At 46.2% G+C, this 14,977-nt stretch overlaps 1 protein-coding gene across 1 annotated transcript in view; it reads right to left on the bottom strand.

Moving 5' to 3' along the window:
* Positions 1-1,080: 1,080 nt before the first annotated feature.
* The window catches only part of LOC149329269 (cytochrome P450 3A24-like), a 36,342-nt gene continuing 22,445 nt past the window's right edge, over positions 1,081-14,977 (bottom strand). The window contains exons 10-14 of the mRNA XM_089562172.1: positions 14,582-14,742; positions 12,685-12,776; positions 12,432-12,575; positions 6,322-6,484; positions 1,081-1,864 (exon numbers count right to left, since the gene is read on the bottom strand). Of these exons, the coding sequence (XP_089418298.1) occupies positions 1,760-1,864; positions 6,322-6,484; positions 12,432-12,575; positions 12,685-12,776; positions 14,582-14,742 (665 nt within the window). The 3' untranslated portion in view covers positions 1,081-1,759. The remainder of the gene's footprint in view (positions 1,865-6,321; positions 6,485-12,431; positions 12,576-12,684; positions 12,777-14,581; positions 14,743-14,977) is intronic.

Raw genomic sequence — 14,977 nt, 5'->3', positions numbered from 1 at the left:
CTGTGAATGGGACTTTTTTGCCAGTGATGTTCACTCAAGCTGTAGCAGGCTAAAAAAAAATGGGATGGAGTACAATTAGGAAGAAATGAGGCCAATGCCACCACCAAAATGTTACCTCTCACATGCATGCCGCCTCCCAGGCAAAAAAAAAAAAACTGTTTGGCAATTCCAGTTGGATCCAATTGGAATCGGCTGTTAGACTCAATAGGTCAGCCACATTGGACTCATGAGTCCATTTGGGTTGCTCAACTGGCTTCCCCGTTTATTTCCAGATATGCAGTAGAACTGGACATTTCAGTTGGAAGCCAATGATTTCCTTGTCTAGCTGGAATCTGCATATTACTATCTACAAACACAGAGCAGTTAATTAGGTTCTTGTAACAAAGGATTAGCAGCTTTATCTGCCGGGCTGTTTTCATCATTTCCACCATCACTGCAGTCGTTACCAAATACAACTTTGCTCAACGGACAAGCCCCAGGATCCATGAAGGGTTTGATGAATGAAAAGTGCTTTCAGTGGACATTTTTTGAACACTGGTGTTGTCACCTCTTCAGGTTGTAGTGTTCCCATGGTTTATGTCATGCATGCTTGCCTATGGCCCACTTCGAGCTGCTGCTTGAATTGGGATCAAACAAACAGTTAATCTTTTTATACGTTTTTCCAAATGGAATGTCCCATCTTTTCCAAATGGAGCGTCCAGTTGGTTTCCAATGCACAAATGAAATATTTTGAGTTGGAAGCCTAGGGCTTCTTTCACTGGTCAGGTATATCACAATTTGAGCTTCCTCATAGCGAGACAGTATAAAGCAGAGTAGGACAGTACACAAGAAGACACAAACAACACTAGCGCTAACTTCCAAGAAATTTTATTTCCCACATGCGACATATTTATACACTAAAGACACGACATCACTTGTGCTAACAGTAACATTGCCTCAGAAACGAGAGTTCTTTATCACATAAAAAGATAGAGGGAGTGCTTACACATGTCTCGCCCAAATAATTAATGCTTTCAGCTTCAATTATTAATCATTATTTAATGCAATTCAGTTATTAGTTACTATTAATTATTTGTTGGAAGTTAGTGCTCGTGTTGTTCATGTCATCTTGTGTCCTGTCCTACTCTGCGCTATATTCTCTCGCTATGATCATGCACCAACAAGCTCAGAAAGGTAAACTTTTGAGCTTCCAATAAGATAGCCCCAATTAAAACCAATGTTTTTATTTATTTTTGCCTGGGTTATGTCACGAAGCGCATGCTTGCCCTCACTGGTGTGTGGGAATCACCTCGCCGCTTTATAGAACAAGCGAATGCACACAGAAAGCATTTGTTACCCCAGCTCCGGACAGTAACAGCAATCGGAGGATCAAGTGTGCTAAAAGTATTGTGTGATAGCTGTCTGTGGTACGTGTAGCTAGTCGGTGAAAATTTTGAACTACAATAGCGACTGCATAAGGTATCCTAGTTGCTAATACAAGGCAGCGGTTGACTTTATGCCTTTACAGGACACTGAATGAGTGTTTATGTTCTACTTCATCGAATAATTCTGTTGTCTGCTTAGGTAACCCTTGTTTGCAGTACAAATGGAAATTTGCACTGCAATGGGATTCTTGATATACCAGTGGGCTTGGATGCTCACTGTGCAAATGCTTATTCAAAAAATGCCTGAGCACCGTCGACATTTGTAATGAATGCAGTTAGCGGGCAGATGAAAAATTTATTTTTATTTGCACTCCCCACTGAACTTTCGATGATGTTCAGGGCCCATTCCTCTTCTCCCGGTTTCTGTTCCTTTCTCGGATGCCCACGAAGAGTTCCTTTGGCTGCAGGAGACCAAAGCCAGTTTCAAACTCCGGGATAACCTGCACGGGAAGGCATAACTTATTATGGTACATGGCTGGAACCTTGCATTGGGTTTCCCTAACCCATACGGTTTAGGTTTATTGGGGTTTAACGTCCCAAAGCTGCTCAGGCTATGAGGGACGCCGTAGTGAAGGGCTCCGGAAATTTCAGCCACCTGGGGTTCTTTAACGTGCACTGACATCGCACAGTACACGGGCCTCTGGAATTTCGCCTTCATCGAAATTCAGCCGCCGCAGCCGGGATTGAACCCACGTCTTTCGGGTCAGCAGCTGAGCGCCGTAACCACTGAGCCACCACGGCGGGGCCCCATATGGGGATGAGCTGGTATATGTATAAGGTGGTACGGAAACAAATAGTACGAAGTGTTAAATCGGACAGCGCCATTTAAAGAAGAGGTGGTAGGCAGTACCCGTTGTAAAAATTCGTATGGGCGCCTAATTCCATCTTGTGTTGGCAAAGTCATAGCATTAGAAGCTGTTTATGCCTTTACTTCAAGTTTTATGTCATTCTTTCGTGGTTATGTTTGCAGATCCCTACACATCTGTCTGCACACAAGCAGATATCTCTTCGAATCATCTTGCTGATGATCAGACGTTTCACCAAAGGTGTCGAGAGATGGCGACACTGATGCAATACGGACCTTATAATAGGGGACCCCATTGGTAAGGGGAACAGCGTCGTGCCAGTGCACATAACGCGCCCCTCGAGTTATTGTCCTGCGCATGCCCACTGGTGCCCCAGGATCCCTAACCCCCTAACCAATAGGGTCTCTGTATTCTAAAACTCACCAATGAAGATACATCGAAAAGTATAGTGGTCACTTCTGGCCTTGTGACATCACTTCCCCCAGCCAATGGGCCATTTTGATGACCAACACAACATTTTGTTCCACGATGAGGCTTCTATGCTATCACATCAATACTAGCACTGTTTAAGCAAGATCATAGGGGAGAGCGAGCAAAAGCTTACGAGATGCTTCATCTCTGGAACATATTTGCTGCAACGTTGCTTCCTGAACCACTTACCTAGTGTCGATAAAATCGTCATCATCATCAGCCTGACTACGCCCACTGCAGGGCAAAGGCCTCTCCCATGTCTCTCCAATTAACCCTGTCCTTTGCCAGCTGCGGCCACATATTGTTGCCACAGACTACGCTACCCGTTACGCGATCACACGCGCACTGCCCACCAGTACGGCTACTGATGTTGCCGACTTTCTTTTGACCGACCTTATCCTACATCATGGAGCTCCCCGTCAACTTCTGACCGACCGAGGCTGATGCTTTCTGTCCAGAGTTGTCGCTGACATTCTTCGATTGTGCTCTACGAAACATAAGCTTACCACCGCCTACCACCCGCAGACGAACGGCCTCACAGAACGCTTCAATCGCACTCTCACCAATATGCTGGCTATGTACGTTTCTCCGGACCATCGCGACTGGGATACCGCTCTCCCCTATGTGACCTTCGCCTACAACTCCTCCCGCCATGACACTGCCGGTTACTCCCCTTTTTATCTTTTGTATGGCCGCGAGCCCCTGCTGCCTCTGGACACGCTGCTTCCCACTTCTACTGCTCCGCCGTCTGCTTACGCCCACGACGCCATTACCCGCGCTGAACACGCTCGCCAACGGATAATCTCGGTGAAGACGACGCAGAGGAAGTGCCCGGTGTGTGCGCGCTTGCCGCTCGGGGCTAGCTGTGATCTGGACCCTGTGCTCCGGTCGTCCTTGTGCCGACATAGACTTCGGGCCACGTAACAATATTCTGGCAAACTTCTTAATCTCATCTGCTCAACTAACTTTCTACCACCCCCTGCTACTCTTGCCTTCCCTTGGAATCCGCTCCATTAATCGTAACGACCAGCGGTTATCTTGCCTTCGCATTACATGCCCTGCCCAAGCCCATTTCTTCCTCTTGATTTCGACTAGGATGTCATTAACTCGCATTTATCTCTCACCCACTCCACCCGCTTCCAGTTTCTTAATGTTACACCTATAATTTTGATAGGCTAATGCTATAGTCGCATACAACTCAAGAACGAAGCGGCTTTTTCCCATCAAAGGACCACCTTCCAGCCAATGGTGTGGGCCGATACTCATGAACCTTCGCCGGGAGAATTCTTTTGAGAGAAAGTTTTTCACCCATTCTCTCAGTGACAATGCAGGGAGCGGCGTGACAGTGTAGGGAGGGCACTGACTCCTTTCATGTGCCCCTCCCTGCGTTGCCACGTTAGCAGGGTCGTGAGGATCGCTGACGCCTCTGGCTGGAAGGGGGCCCTTTGACTGGGATAAGCCGCTTCATTCTTGAGTTGTATACGACTATAGCACAGCATATGGAGCATTCATTTACACTCATGCTCCATGGGATTTCTCGTGACTGGCTTGCATGAAAGCACTGAAATTAAAATCCATCCTGCTCGCTCACATCTAGTGAATGTTTGCAACTGAGCTTTCCGAATGTGCTCCATACACACGCGATGAGTGCTCACTGGTATAGAAACACAGCATAGAGTAACACATCCTTGAATGATTGATCTCTTGTGTTACTAGTTCTCTGAGGTTTTGCCTAAGAGCTCCTGCCTCGTTCGGTGAGGTTGGATTGCTACTGCCCTTACAATGGGCAGCTGTTCCTTGTATCTTGGATCCAACTATTCAAAAAGCAGAGTTAGCAGTTCCGATAGTTGTAAACTAAGTCTTCCATTTGTTTTCTTTTTTCTCACTAATGCTTTAGCTTCTCTGCAAACACTGCCAACCATATACACCTGCAGACGCTCCAAGGAACTCAGTGCCTGTATAAATTCTGGCTTGTGCCAGCCTTCAGGTCTGCATGCCTCCGGATAGCATTGCCTTGTTGAAAGCCTGTGTTAGATTTAGCTTTTCACTAATAGGTATAAATGGCTTTGATGCCCACACATCTGTCCAAGTGTTTCATTTAAGACTTTCACAATTGCTGCTTCTTATGTCATCTTGGTTTTTCCGGACGAGCAGTCCCAGGCTAATATATTGCACAATATTGCATGGCTATCTATGGAAGAAAGGAAGCAGACATGACGGGGTTGTTAAAAACTATGGGGACCTTAGTCACCTTAATAGTAGAATGAGATAGCATTAGGTTTCACTGTCGCAGCTTCAGTTTCAACTTCTGCGTTTGTTTGCGTCAGTAACTTTGCAATCGGTCGGTCCATCAACCACATCTTCGGATTGCTATAGCTGTAGTTGCAGGCATCCATTCTGCTGTGACAAGGCCGACGTTTGTATATATCACATTTTTTTATCATTTTGATTTCGACCCTCTATGTAGGTTGCTCTCCTCAAACTTTGTTGCTCACAATCTGGTGGAGAGGTTGTGAGGAGGTCACATGACCTATCTTGATCAATTATTAATTCAGTCTCCACCTGGCACGGTGGGCACATTGGTCACAATCAGGTGGCCAGGTTGTGACGACGTCACAAGGTCATGGACCTCTGTCGACCTTACAATCAGGTGGCCAGGTTGTAAAGACGTCACAAGGTCACGTGACCTCTCTCGACCTTACAATCAGGTGGCCAGGTTGTGAAGACGTCACAAGGTCACGTGACCTCTGTCGACCTTACAATCAGGTGGCCAGGTTGTAAAGACGTCACAAGGTCACGTCACCCCTGTCAACCTTACAGTCGGGTGGCCAGGTTGTGAAGATGTCACAAGGTCACGTGACCTCTGTCGACCTTACAATCAGGTGGCCAGGTTGTGAAGACTCCACAAGGTCACGTCACCCCTGTCGACCTTACAATCAGGTGGCCAGGTTGTGAAGACGTCACAAGGTCACATGACCTCTGTCGACTTTATAATCAGGTGGCCAGGTTGTGAAGACGTCACAAGGTCACGTCACCCCTGTCGACCTTACAATCAGGTGGCCAGGTTGTGAAGACGCCACAAGGTCACGTCACCCCTGTCGACCTTACAATCAGGTGGCCAGGTTGTGAAGACGTCACAAGGTCACATGACCTCTGTCGACTTTATAATCAGGTGGCCAGGTTGTGAAGACGTCACAAGGTCACGTGACCTCTGTCGACCTTACAATCAGGTGGCCAGGTTGTAAAGACGTCACAAGGTCACGTCACCCCTGTCGACCTTACAATTAGGTGGCCAGGTTGTGAAGACGTCACAAGGTCACGTCCCCCCTGTCGACCTTACAATCAGGTGGCCAGGTTGTGAAGACGTCACAAGGTCACGTGACCTCTGTCGATCAATCAGAGTGGCCCACCAGGGCAGGTGATGACGTCACAAGGCCATCTGACTGTTCTGGATCAATCGATGAATTTTGTTGCAGTCATCGGCGTCGTTTTAGTATGACACTAGCTCTAAAGTTGTCGCATTCAAAACACAAGGCGAACAAGGTTGGTAGGCAACCCTCAACAAGGTTAATAGTTAATTCTCATGTTGATAGCGCATGAATGTGTTTCAACACAGCAACCTTTGTTTTGGGGCAACGGACGAACTGAATGTTGTGAACTGCATGAACGAGGCAGGTCTTCACTATCTGGATGGCAAATCTCGTCCCAATGCAGTTCCGAGGTCCAGCGCCGAATGGCAGGTAAGTATAGAGACGAATGGATCCAACGTTCTCCTTGCTGAACCTGAGTTGGGAAGAGAAATAGAAATAAGGAAATATAGAACCTAACTATGCAATTCCACAGATGGAGGAAACGTAAACGTTTTCTGTTATTTGAGTTCTTTGGTACACCGAACACGAATAAGCTCATATGGGAGTAAAAACGGAGAAAGCTGTCCTCTAGCGCCCTCTTTTTCAGGGGCAGGGTATGCTGCCCAAGTTTCGAAATAGATTTTTAACACCAAATATACGGTATGTTCACTGTCTGCAACGGCGGTATATTCCCGCTGCAAAGCATAGCAACTTGATTCAGTTAGCAGTGGGAGGAGGTTTCTTAAACTTCGGCACTGGAGATCTTGAAGTTAGTAATGGAGGTTGAAGTTCGTTTAAAATGGTCATAACTGCTAGAACTTCGCATGTTTTGATGAGGGAAATTTGTTTCGGTTGTCAACCGCAAGTGTTCTTCATTTTTAGTGACAGAAATCTGCCCCAGGGTTTGGGCAGCATACTTTGCTCCTTAAAGTGAGGATGCTAGAGGGCAGCTCACTTACTTTTTACTCATTTCGTGTTTAGAGTGTATAGTATGCAGTTGAATATAACTGGAACACGCACATAATCCCAACATTTTTGGCTTCTGCCGAACTATTGTGTGAAGAAGCCCATTTTTTTTTCATCCTGGGCACATCCGATGGTTCCGATCCGATCCGATGGTTCTCTGTCGGCTAAGTTGTCATGTTAATTTTGAGCAAAAAATTATTGTTGTAAACAAACTTGAGTTTGGTTTCAGTTTTAGAGCGGTTTCAATTTTCTTAGCCCAGTCGGTGCCAGGGGTATATATGAGTAATATTTTATTGTGTACTTTCAGAAGTAAATCCGCTGTGACGCAACAAAACTTGTTCAGGCATGAGAACTCCAGTATTTCAATTTATTTTTGTTTTCATTTTCATGTCTATTTCTCAGATTATGGCCTGACAAGCTGAACGGCTCGATCTCTACTATAATATTAAACACAGAGACGAACTAAACGAGGAAATCACTTGAGCAAGATTATTTCTTGGGCAGTCAAGAGGCCGGAGTCACTCGGGCTGCGCTCAGTCATTGAAACAAGGATTCCGTGCTGGACGTCAGCAGGCAGAGTAAAATGTGCTGTATGATAAATGCTCGGGTACACTTACAGTTAGGTATAAGCGTAATACCGCTTCTTCTTTACAGCTTTCCTGTATTTTTACATAAGGATGCTGTTTTTAATAAACGCTCCCACTTTGCCATATCATTAATCTATTTCCTCTTGACCTTCCTCCCACTTGAATATTCCTCCACATCGTCTTGCCACCTCTTCTTGGGTTCCTTCTGGCCTCTACCTACAAAATTCATGATTTATCACAGCGTTTGCAGTGTATTCTTCGTCCGTTGTCATTACATGATCAAACCATCGCAGCCTTTCTGCTTGAATTTTTCATTCAGTACGTATGCGGTATGCCTTTGACCACCCATGGAATGTGGTAGTTTTGGGCTATGCCCTTTCTGTCACTGCATACATCCATCCAGCATGGTCGTTCATGCACCATTAATCTTTGCCAGGCTGGCGTTCATTACGGGTATACACCTTGGGTTTCTTGGATCATTACTGGCCATGGCATTGTTTCGTAGACTTCACAGTGGTCTTCTTGTCACAAAGGACACCCGAAACAGTCTTCTATTCTATCTAACCTGCTTGGACACTATATCAGACCTTAGGTGCCGAACCAAGGTTTTTGAAAGGTATTGCACCCTTACTTTGAGCGTGAGCTCTCCTATATTACCAGCTGTGCACTCTATCTCTCTATCTTACTTTGCCTAATTCTGAGACAATGTTCCTGTAATATTTTGCTCCCGGTCATCAGCTCTAGAGAGATCCTTCAATGGGGGTTGTGGCGATCTGATGCAGAGAAATGATAGCATTCAAGCCAGAGGCACACGTATGTCTGTCAGAACTTTCGGAAAACGTGGCATCGCCTGTTTGTGTTTTGCGCCTTGTGAGTCCATGAAAATGCGCCTCAAATGAGGCTTCTCAGCACCAGACAAAACACCACAAAGCCCGTAAAGCAGGATTTTAATCCAATAAACAACCTTAAGTGGCCCGTGGCATATATATATATACATTGGGTTGGCACCGCTATTTCACAAAGAAAATCATAAACTAATACGAATAGTATGGTAATAAATAGCCACACAAGAAAAATTTGCTGAGGTTTAGCTTTGGTTAAACCTGGTAGGAATTGCGCATCCATAGCGTTCGATTTGGGATCATCACCGGTTGTAGACAATTCGGTTTCGATACAGGCGCGGTGCGCCCGTCTAGCAGCGTCTTGAGCGCGCCGCTTAGCAAGGCGCTGTTCGCGTTCTTCATCTGTCTCCGAAGCCCGTTTTCGTTTCCTGGCTTCGTCCAGCCGACGTAGCCTCCCTTTCTGTTCATCAGGCGGCATAACGACGGAGCCGAAGGTCAACGAGCGGGTACTCCTGCGCTGCTCACCAACACGATGTTGTGCCCGGCAACTCTGCAACATTTCGATCCTTAATTCGACGGGCGGTGCTCACACTGTGGGGAGGTGTCTGACACTTACCACATGGTGTGGGCCTGCCAGCAGAACCCATCCCTACCCCCTATCCCAAACCCCACCCGAGAGGACTGGGAGGCGACCCTGTCCGGTTGCTGCACCCTCGAGGCCCAAAGGGCCTTAACGCAGCGCGCCCGGGCTGCGGCAAACGCCAATGGGGAACCTGACTAGGCATCCCACCTAGTGGTTGTAAGGGCGTGACCCTTCAAGTCACGACCCCCAACACCTCTCCCTATGATTTAATAAATGTTTTCACCACCACCCACAAGCGAGCGAACGTATTTTATACCCCCCCCCCCCCCCCCCGTTCTACAGCCTCCTCTCCACACTCCGCAGCTGGCGAGAGCAGCGCCTCCACTCGGCATGGGCGCGGCTACAGCTTAGTCCGCCGCGCCTCGCGCCGCCCTTCAAGGTCAAACGTGCCTCGCGGCCGCCCCGACGCAAATCACCGTTAACTGTTTGAAAAAATTGTCCACAGATCAGGCCAAGCGTAAAGCCCCTTTATCGACGCTCGCGCAAGACGACAGACGACGCTACGGAGAAGCTTTGGTGGAGCGGGAACCAAGCATGCCAGTATTACAATGGTTTCAACTTTTCTCGGTTAACAGTCGCATTTGAAAATCCAGCGGCCACGGTGCAGCGATGGGGAAATGAATGTTTGTGTGTGAAAGCGACTGAACGCATGCCTCAGTGGGGTTATGCGAGAACTGCATGCAATTTCTGTGAGGATGATGAGTGGGTGTTTTCCGCAGCCCAGAAAAAAGTTATAACCCAGGTAGAACGTTGTGTGTTTATTTCATACATGAAGCAAAAAGTAGTCACTGCAAACTGGATTACACACAAAATACTTAAATTCTACTGTTGTGCATACAACCAAAATAACAAACAGTTCACTCAGCTCGGCTCCTTGTGGTCAAACAAGTTTGGACATTTTACGCAAGTCCAGGCCTTTTTCAACGTGTTTGCGTTTAATTTGACGGCAGTACTGACGCATACGAAGGCTTATATAATAATGGAGTAGCTTGGCAAGCATGTCCTCTCTGTGGGTAGTACAAGGGAAAGTGAACTTCTCTAGTACAGCGTCAACTCTTTTATCGTAGGCATCTCTCAGATTTGCGTTTTTGGAGAAATGCTCTTCAGCTTCCATAAAAAGCTGATAGAGGTGCATGTTAGGGTGCGTGAGCCTGCCCCTTGTTTTGCAATTCACTAGCTCAGCTTCTCACCAAAGTCAACAAGACCGGCATATGTCATTGTTCGTGAGTTCACCGTGATCTCCTTTCTAACTTGAATCTCGTCAAGAATATAAGGATCCCTCTTCGTTGAAATGCTGTTTTCGAGGCAACTTTCATTTTAAGGGCCTTAAAAAACGCTTCGTCAAAGCCACACTTCAGCCCGACTAAGCTGATATACTTCCTGATTGTCGAAACGCATGGAAGAGGTAATATTGCATTGCTGCGCAGGAAAGAGTATGCCGCAGGGCTTCGGATGTTTAGCAAAAGGCACAGCAGCAGCCAGTCGTCAGTGTATCGCCTGTTCTTCTTCGTAGTGCATTTAGCTGCAGCAATGCACTCCTTTACAAGAAGCAACTGCGCTGCAGGTAAATCCATACTTTCTAGCTTCTCTGCAAGCCCTTCCTCTTTCACTTTTGCGAATTCTTCCTGACAGTTTTTCAACTGTTTCATCAGCAATTTGTTTCGTGCTAAAAGTCGTGCTCGAGACCGCAGTACAGTGGCTTTTGCATGGCGCAACGCGTTGATTCTTTCAAGTTGGGCAGACGGTACACCTTTCCTCAAAGCAGAAAGCCTGATCCGTTGAATTCAGCGGTCCCTTTTTCTTTGCCCTTGCCGTTTGGCGGTCAGCATGCAATTGCAGAATGTTGTGGAGGCCACTGCATGGCCGACATATTTCGCCTGCAGGCGATAATAACGGGCATTTGTTATGTCTCCACTTTTTTTGGTTGTCCACATGAGCACATTCCGGCAGCACAGACGGAAAGCTTTTTAAACTTGGTCCGCCGCAGCAAACGTTCACATTGTCAAAAGTTCTTACCATTTTCTCAAGTTCAGATGTTGTTGAGACAGACGGGCTGATTCCAATTGCTGTGCAGTCAACTGGCCTGTCGAAAATGTAGGCTTGGACCGCCATGTCAGAGTTTACGAGCAAGGACTTCTTATTAAATATACAGCAGCTTCCGTCACTGTACACTACGCGAGAATCACTGACCAGAATGTCTTTGATACCCTCTTCGTCGATCCGATGTACTGCCCACGATGACCTCGGTAGGCACATGTTTGCTACCAAGTCAAATAAGTCCTCGAATGAAGGCTGGTTGAGAGCTTCCATGTCATCGCTGTTTTCGTCTCTGTGGCTCGTGGCTGCGGTCTTCGACACTTCCGCACCATGTGATGAACCCTCAGGTATGCTGATGTAATTCGGAGGACGCGCAGAAGTTGCCACAGGTTTTTCTATCCGCTTCACTCTTTTTCGGGGACTCTTGATCTTCTTGGAAAGGTAACTCGGTGCTCCTTCGAAAATTGAAGGCACAGCGTCCTTTGTTAGGCCGGCTCTTCTATTCCCTGACATCAGAACGTGACCATCTATTTCGGAGGACCACGTTTTTAGAATAAAATGAGGAGCTAAATGCTTCTCACACACACGGTCCGTCCGTTGCAGCACGCGATCTTTGCGCGGGATTGCTCTTCTCCATGCCTCCAACCTCTTGTCGTCATTTGGTGGCTTGAAAAGTGATAACTTTTCTGCACAAGACTTGTAGCCAGTCTAACAAAAAGGCACGAAGCACTTCCCCATGTCACCAGTGCATCAGTGTGGGGTGAAATCGAAGAGCAAGCTTCAAAACAGTGACACCACACCAATAAACACGACTGACACAAAAGCGATATCTGGACGGGAAAAGGCGCGTAAAAGAAGCGCGCGCGCGCGCTTGGAAGCTCCCTAACGGGCCTAACGGATGGATGGATGGATGGATGGATGGATAGGAGCGCCCCCTTTGAAACGGGGTGGTGGCAATTGCCACCATGCTCAGCTTTTCTTTATTTATTATTTTTTTTGTTTACTGTGTTGGCAATTCTCATTAAGATTCTCCATCAACTTTGCCTACGGTTTCCTACTATTCTAACCTTATGCCACATCTCTCACAGGTTAACGGGCCTCAGTTTGGTGCGCCCTCTCTTGAACTGCCGGCCAACTACTGCACTATCCTCTCCGCTCGGAGCGGCGGCGTTCGCTCACCTAAGCTATGTCTTACACCGTGGCTGAAACCTGTCGTAATATTGCTTACGCAATAAAATAACAAGAATGTGGAAAGAATAAAGTAAACATCACGAGTACGTGAGCAGACTAGGAAGGGGAACTGACCTGTCGGGGTTAAAAATTTCTGGTTGTGGAAAAAATTCGGGGTCGTGGTGCATTGCATAGACTGGCACCACAACACTGCAGTTGCGAGGGAGCTTGATCCCGGTGTCTCCTAGAACATAGTCTTCGAATGGAGCCCTTTCCAACCTGTTCGAAATGAGAATAGTACAAGGTTTGTTCGATAGAAAGCACACTGGAGGCTCAGGCTGTCTACTATAGGGCTGCTTGTGCAGTTCTTAGTCATGTATAAGGTTACCTTGTTCCTGGTGGCATCATCCGTAGCGTTTCATTGATAACAGAGTCTAGGTATGGCAGCTTGGAGATATCGTCATACGAGGGTGTGCTTCCCTGGAAAATCAAGGATGAAAAGTGCAATGAAGAAACAAAAATAATGCCAAGGTTTTCAAAGCGGCAGCTTCATCACAGAGCTGAATCGGAATTCAGACACTTTAAAGTTACATTTATCGGGGAATTTTTTTCTTATTTGTTCGGACTAGGGTCGTTTGGAGCCAAATATGTGAAAAAAAGATTATTCGAAGGTCCACAGAATAGCGTGAGGAAAACAGATGAAAGAAAGCGCTGTCAGGAAAACTTTACTCTGAAAAATACTCAGTGTGCTGGGATTTTTTAAATTAAACTTCGCTCAACAGTTGTATACGCTTCTGCTATGCGGTTATACAGATATTTTATTCCATACGCACTGATCTGCTGCTAGTGTCAGTCTGAGCCTGAGGTAATCATAACGACCTCTTAGTTTTTATGCCACAAAGTCTGCCTCTGTTGACTTCCGTGAAGTACAAAAACCATAGATATCTGCAGATGTCTGTTTAGTAGTAACATGCCTGGATTTCAATTGTATGCACCTGACAGCAAATTGTAATCAAAACCGGGTTCATAGGAGAAAAAAAATTGAGTTTTGTGCAGGGTTCAGGAAAAGCAACCAACGTCTGTGGCTGCGAAATCGAAAATGAAGTTTTGTACGAGTCACAAAGTGAAAGAGAGAAACTTGACAACAGAAAAGGGTGAGAGGGTAGCCTTAGATAGATCAGGTCAGCTTGCTACATGATGTGAGGGGATGCGGATGTGAAACGTAGGTTGAATTGGTTCTCAACCCAATCTCTGCAGGTGCGGTCTCTGCTATGCAGTAGAAATCATAGCTGCTAAAGTCGCGGAAAGCCCGAAGGGGGAGCTTGTTCTCGGGCGCTGATTGACATCGGCGATTTTGCTTTTCTCTTCCAACATTTCGTTTTGCAAAGAGCCTGTACAACTGCACTTATAAAAGTGGTCTATACACTTGCTATATATTTCTTATAGACTCTGTTACCTTCCTATAGATACTTTCTTCTATAGACTTTCTATAGGCAAAAGTCTACTAAAAGTGTATGGACATAAATCTCTATAGATTGTCGATAGCTTATATATAAGGTTTGTGTTATCAATAAACTAGCCTATAGGGTTTCTGTATAGAAAGTGTTTACACTTTATTAACAAAAGTCAATGGACAGTCTAGAGACTGAAAAAATTTTTATGATGGTGGGCTCTATTGTGTATCCGATGCGGGCAATGTGGTTTGTAAGGGTGGGGTCCGAGCAACTGAAGACTTCGGTATAGGTTTTGTCTATGGGCTTTCAGGGTAAATGCTTTTGGATGCATTAGGAACATTCTTTTCTCAACAAGGGGTCTTGACGAACATATTTGGGTGCGCACAGAAACGGTTTGTTACTGATATTTCAAAGATATAAATTGCCAGTCAGCACTATGCTTAATTATAGGGCTTGAATATGCGACCGCAACCATCATTACTATCGGAATCCCTGTACATGAAATGCTACGCTCCACCTAAAAGTCGGGTGGTCGCCACTGCCTGGCGAAAATCTTTCCCAGCCCAACTGGTTTATGGAACAATTTCCACTTGGTTCCAGTTGGAACCAGCTGGGTTCTGGTCGGTTCCAACTGGAACCAAGTGGAAATTGTTCCATAAACCAGTTGGGCTGGGAAAGATTTTCGCCAGCCGATAAAAGATGCGTTGGCTAAATAAGCATATGTGAAGTCGACTAACGGCTAGTTCTAATTAGTCTTGGGTACGTTGAATAGATTTGCAAGAGCCATGCTTAAGGACGGAGGTTATCGAAGAGGTGAAGTAAAGTTCATACATGCTTTCGGAAGCACTCATCGACTTCAGCTTGGAGTTTATCTTGCACTTGCGGATTGAGCGCTAGCATATAGGCGACAAACGACATGGTGAACGACGTCGCGTCTTGTCCGGCAAGGAAGAAGAGGACGCACTGTGCCAGGGCCTCCTCTTCTGTCAGGTCTTTGGATGACCGAAGCAGGAAGAGAGAGAGAGTAAGAATTGGTTTTAGTCATTTTAAGTTTACAGGCCTGTTTGAGTACATTAATCAGGTAGGTTGTTTTTGTTGCTTAAGCATTGAAAGGTGGTTTGAATTCGCTTTGAGATTGCGGGACACCCTTTTGCATACAACTGTGACTGTAATCTTCGCATGAAATGAAAATATAAAACGATTAAGATACTCGTCCCATTTAGGAGG

Source organism: Amblyomma mixtum, chromosome 9 (assembly GCF_055824585.1).
Source record: "Amblyomma mixtum isolate Tamu chromosome 9, ASM5582458v1, whole genome shotgun sequence".
In the NCBI taxonomy this organism is placed as follows: Eukaryota; Metazoa; Arthropoda; class Arachnida; order Ixodida; family Ixodidae; genus Amblyomma; species Amblyomma mixtum.
This window is presented reverse-complemented; position numbering and strand designations above follow the sequence as displayed.